The sequence below is a fragment of the Thunnus albacares genome, chromosome 24 (genome assembly GCF_914725855.1).
Source record: "Thunnus albacares chromosome 24, fThuAlb1.1, whole genome shotgun sequence".
NCBI classification, from domain to species: Eukaryota; Metazoa; Chordata; class Actinopteri; order Scombriformes; family Scombridae; genus Thunnus; species Thunnus albacares.
Genome location: NC_058129.1, coordinates 6,227,498 through 6,233,293, shown reverse-complemented (window position 1 = coordinate 6,233,293; position 5,796 = coordinate 6,227,498). Strand labels below are relative to the sequence as shown.

General features: G+C 42.6%; 1 protein-coding gene across 1 annotated transcript; it reads left to right on the top strand.

Moving 5' to 3' along the window:
- The first annotated feature begins 206 nt into the window (after positions 1-206).
- On the top strand, positions 207-5,514 carry spry2 (sprouty RTK signaling antagonist 2). The gene is made up of 2 exons (XM_044345360.1): positions 207-789; positions 3,369-5,514. Exon 2 carries the CDS (start codon positions 3,417-3,419, stop codon positions 4,470-4,472), a length of 1,056 nt encoding a protein of 351 aa, XP_044201295.1. The 5' UTR covers positions 207-789; positions 3,369-3,416; the 3' UTR covers positions 4,473-5,514.
- Positions 5,515-5,796: the final 282 nt, after the last annotated feature.

Here is a 5,796-nt window from a genome sequence, read left to right as displayed (position 1 = left end):
TCTGAGCGTAACGATGCAGGATTACCTTTACTTGCAGCCTTATTGAAACTGGAACTATCCAAAAACTATCCCACCAGCAAGAACTAACCTAAGAGATTAATTTCTGGGGAGTCACATGTGAAGAGCTACTTTTTAAAAAGAAATGGGTCACCAGTGGTAAGAAATGCAAGACTTCAGAAGTGCAGCAGTCATATTCCCTCAGCGGTAGAGCAGCACTGTTTGGCTGCTGCAGTATAATTGATCAGACTGGGTGTGAATGGCTGCTTGAGAGCAGCCAATGGCTGAGCACCGGATGCGAGATATCCGCTGCAACAACAAGCGCTCTGTTCCCCCTTCAGCTTGACGCCATTTACAGCCCAAATCCCGACCTCCTCTCCGGAAAGAGCAAAAAAAAAAAAAAAAAAAAAAAAAAAAAAAGAAACACACGAGAAAAAGTACTTGCAACCTCTCAGAGCCTTGCGGATAAAACACCGAATTTAAAACAACGTGTGCTGGAGCTTCTCTTCTTTTTTCTTCTTCGTGTTTGCAAAGAAAGTGGAGTCAAGCTAAGTTTACACTGCGGCGGTGGCTTGATTGAAGTTTTCGCCTGTTTTTTAATGCCTCGTGCTCTTGCGCAAAACACGGGATTTACGTCTTAGCGCAGCTCTTAATGAAAATGCGCTCCGGTTGGAAACTTTCTCAATGGATTTTACCGACGGCTTCCCCGACTGAATTGTTGATATAGGGAATAAACTCTCTCTGGAATTGGATTAATTTCACCTAAGCGGGGGCTAAAGTGTGGAAAGCACGGTAAGTGTTGCCTTTTTAAACACAAAGAGTCGGTTTTTAAATACTTCTTGGCTCAAGTTTGCTCGTAAACGCACGTAAAAAAAAAACCCTGTTTGCTAGCATTTGTAGACTCTTTCCAACTCTCCTCCTTTCTTTACCTTGTTATAGACCTGTTGCATATATATATATAAACATTATAGGAGCTCTATCTTACTTTTTACAGATTCTCAAATTATTATACACGGCCATTATTTCACAATTAAAAATGCAGTTTTCCTGTAATTAAGGCAGGTGTTTAAAATGAGCGTAGACTGGGCTGTGTCTAATTTTAATTATCCATCTCACTGCTGGTGTCAGTTTTATTGGGAAGTAGTCTTGTCCAAGTTGGCACATGTGTTTGCTCATATGTGCGTTCACACACACCCTACACACACACTCCGTTTCCACCTCCCCGGCCACACTGTATATATCTACTGAACTTTTATGAGACTTTCTTTTCTTTTTGTGCTCCTACACATGTATATTTGCGATATAAATCTGCTACACACAATGGAAACTTATCAGATGTGATTCAGAGACAATATGACTCACTGGGTTCTAAATTTAATCCACCACTTAATCACTGCCACTCTGTCATTTCTCTTTTTGTGTGTGTGTGTGTGTCTTTTAATATCTCTAACCTGTCATTTTTAAGAGCTGATGCCATCAGTTTCCCCCAGCTTACTTCCGTCAGCCCCCCCCCACCCCCCCAAGCTCCCACCTTCCCACTGTAGCCAACATAGCCTCCACACAAGCCCTGTAAGTGGATGAGGGGTTGTACGCCTGTACCCTCCCCCCTCCCCTAATAGGTTAAAATTTGAGTGTGCCTGCAAGCCCCTCACTCATAAATCCTAAAGAACCCTCATGCAGCCTCACCCCCACCGCCACGACTACCCCTCAACGCATCACTCACACTTTACACGGCCTCTTTCATGCTCCAAACCTTTATCTTGTCACTCATCTTCTTTTCAGGAGTGTCACAATGTAAAATGTGTTAGAATGGGAAAGGTTGCTGCAGGCCATTTGTCATGCAACAAACAAAAGCCCTTTCCTGTATTGTCATTGAAAAAGAAGGGTGAACCCCCCCCCCCTCCCCTCCCCTCCCCAAAGATGCCATTTGAAAGCTAATTAGCGCGAGGAAGGAGAATTAAGGCCACTACTGTCAGTTTCTTTACTTTGCTGTGATATGTTGATGAAAACAAGGTTGTGCATTTGAATATGTTGGATTAATGCAGAGTGACAGTGCAGTATGCTAATGCTTACACTCTCCATGAGATGAATCAGAGAGATTGTAACTGACCTGGGGTTGCGTGAGCGCCTATAGACTAGAGGTCAGAACTGTTTTTTAAGGTCAGCAATATAAAAAATGCACTTATGGTAAAGAACCTTTTAGATCAGAAAGTTGAAAATGGTTGCAAACAAAAATGACATTTAGTCCCCTTGTTCTTCCTTTTCTCCTTATCTGAGTTATCTGTTTGACCCGTATCAGTATTCAGTAAAGTACCCAACTTCCTTCTACACAGAAACCACCTGAACTTTGATCATTAGCACACACAGCCTCAGAGAATGGAAATATTGATCCTCCCGAGACATTTGGTGTTACATATTTGCTACCTTTGACACATTGTTTGTCACACTATTAATATGCGCGTTGGGTGGGTATGATTTTCTTGAGAATTTGTTGGTCCGTTTAAGGTCAGACAACGGTAAAACCTGCCCGTCACAATTTCCAAAAGTTGGCTCATTTTTTTTTTAAACAGCTTCTTTTGTTTAACCAAGAAGTTAAACGTAGCACTAAGTGTAGTATAGTCGATGGAGGACTTAAGAAAACCGGCTAATGTTCTCATTTTTGGCATTTTTGCTTCAAAGCTCCTCAAACATCGATTATGATCAAAATAGTTGCAGATTAATTTTGCTGTCAACAATAAAAGGATTGCTTCAGTTCCAGATGATTGCATTTTTCTTGGTAAAATTTCTCATTGTTGTTTCGTACTGTGGGGAAACAGGAAGTTTGCACAACCATCTGGCACTGTGGTGGCTAAATTCAGTTGAAAACAAATTTTGGATGTGATATTTGTAATATATCACCGCTTGAATGCAACAGCAATGACTAAACAAACTTTTTTTTTTTTTTTAATTTTTTGTGGGAGAGGTGAGGGGGGGGGATTTGCCTTTTATTTCATGGTGTTGGTAGAGATACAGACAGGAAATGCAGAGAGAGAGAGAGACAGAGAGAGGAGGATGGCACGTAGCAAAGGTCCCTGGCTGGAATCAAACCAGTGATGTTGCTGTTATATGGTGTGCGTCATACCCACTCGGCTACCAGATGCCAAAAGCTCTTTGTTCATCATCATCTATGTTTTTCACAGTAGCCTGAAAGAAGGTATCCAAAACTGGATTCACAATTATATAATCTAAGGCATTCATCGCTCTCCCTGACACTACGATATTTGTTAGGACTTATTTCCATAGCCTGTGCAGACATCAGTTAGGATTTGCATGACATCATTTGCATGGCTTGTCACACCTCGACAGATATAAACTGTCCGTCTCTATTACAGGACTTCAGATGTGTCCCATGCCAGTCAGAGTGGCCCTTCAGTCCCGAGATGGATTCCAGAAGTCAGAACGACAGCGACGGGGGAGGAGGACACCACGGGTGGTCACCGTCACCGACTGGCTCGCTGGGCACGCCGCATGACGAAGGGAGACTGCAACCACAGCCTCCGCAAACCCCCGATGGTCCACCAGATCCCTTGTTGACCAACGGGCAGCCACCGCATACTCCACCAGTGTTATCTCTGGATCAGATTAGGATAACTGGGAGTAGTAATGAGTATACAGAAGGGCCCACAGTTGCCCAAAGGTCTCCGGCCTCACAGCTTAGGCAGCAGAAGAATGACTTGGTTACGTCATCAGTTTTGAGGAGCGGCGATCAGCAGGAGACTCGGGAAGAGAGGCCGAATAATCTCCGGAACCTGCATTCATTGACTCAGCATGGAAACACAGATACATCCATCTCTTCCAGAGAGGGCGTGTTGCGGTCCTCCAGCGTAGAGGACTCCCAGAGTAGCATCAGGACCAGCGTGGGGAGCACTTCTTCAGGCCAGAGGCTCCTCAGCAGCCCGGCAAGCAGCGAGCAGATAATCAGAACCCAGCCGAAACGCGCAGAGCTGAACTCAGAAGAGCTGAAACCGCTGAACGATGAGTGCAGGGCAGTGGTGGCAGTGCCAGGCAGCAGAGGCTCTAAAGGCAAACACACCAACAAGTGCGAGGACTGCAGCCGCTGCCGGTGTCCAGAGTGCAGTCGCCCACGGGTGCTCCCCTCCTGCTGGATGTGCAGCCAGAGGTGCATGTGCTCAGTGCAAGACGCAGTGGAGTACGGGACGTGCGTCTGCTGCGTCAAGGGGCTTTTCTACCACTGCTCCAGCGACGACGAGGACACGTGCACGGACAAGCCCTTCTCGTGCACGCAGTCGCACTGCTGCGTCCGCTGGACCACCGTGTCACTCCTCTCCTTGCTCTTCCCCTGTCTCCTGTGCTACCTCCCGGCTAAAGGATGTGTCGCCGTGTGCCAGTGCTGCTATGACCGAGTCACACGACCCGGCTGTCGGTGCAAGAACACAAACCCAATCCACTGTGATGCTGTTGGCAAGCCAACGTAGACAAGACGGTCATGTGTATGTGTTTAAAATGCAAAAAAAAAAAAAGTGGATGATGAAAAAGATAATGACTCAACGTTGACTGAACTGATGTTTTGGTCTTGTAGTTTTGTAGTCTGAAAAAGTTTGATTAGAGAGATAGTGATGCTGTCATGCTTGAGTTTTTGTGTTTTTCCATCTACATCTTCGTGCCTACCAGATCTTGGCAGAGACAAAGTCAAAATTTGCCTTAAATTGTCAACTTTTAAAGTGACTCGACAAAATGTTTTTTACCTACTAAAGGCCTACACTCACCCTGGCAAAAGTTTCACTTGAAAGGTAAACCAAAATAAGCGCTCCACGTTTTTTTTTTAAAGGTATGAAGACATACTCAACTACTGTTTTTGTCCTGGAAAATAATTCTTCACTCAAGTGCCCAGATATTGTTGTTGCTATGAGAGTCCAAATGGATAGCCTTTTTTTTTTTTTTTTTAACATTTAATACAACTTATATGCTAAGAACAGACTCCTGTTACTAACTGTATGTAAAGTAGTCAATGCAAAGGGTATGTAAATTAGAAAATGAGTTTGAGAGATGTTTTATTTTTGTACATATAATAATACTTCAACTGTGAAAAGTTTTTCTGCCATACCAGAGGCACCTTGATAAATCCACATTTCTATGAATCAGTAAACTTCATTCATACAATGTTTTTACATTCACTGGAATGTATATCAATCATTTTAATGTAATTTACAAAGGAAAAATCTTATCCCTTCTACTTGTAAATTGTACAGTGACCTTATATGAAAAATTTATTTTCTAATTCCAACATTGCTTAGTGTAAAGTTAAAAAAATATATATTTATTTGAAGGTTTATTATTTTATAATGAAAAATATTTATTTTGAGAAAGCATTGTTACTGTGTCACCCTTTTTCGGGCTCTTCTGTAGTCGCTGCAGATACGAGGTGACCTGTAGGAGTGTGGAAGCTGGATGAATAGTTCACTATGAATTAGAAGACAAATATATTAACGTTTGAAATTAAACAACCTTGAAGTCTGACGGAGTATTTTTTCCTGTTTTTTTCTTGCACATTTCTTTTATGTGTGTCTTTGTGTTCCATCACAGCAGTAGTCAGTTACAAACTTCTGGTAAATGTGTTTTAAATACTTTTGTAGTTAACATATTCATCGAATCATAATCGGACCATGGAGAAAATGATCAAGATCGAGTGTAATTTCTTATCTCAAAATAGAAATGTGGTTCTGCTCCACAGTAATGACTCATCCGCTTCACCCTGTATGGGAGATAACACTTCAAAGATTAAATTAAAACTGATAGTTA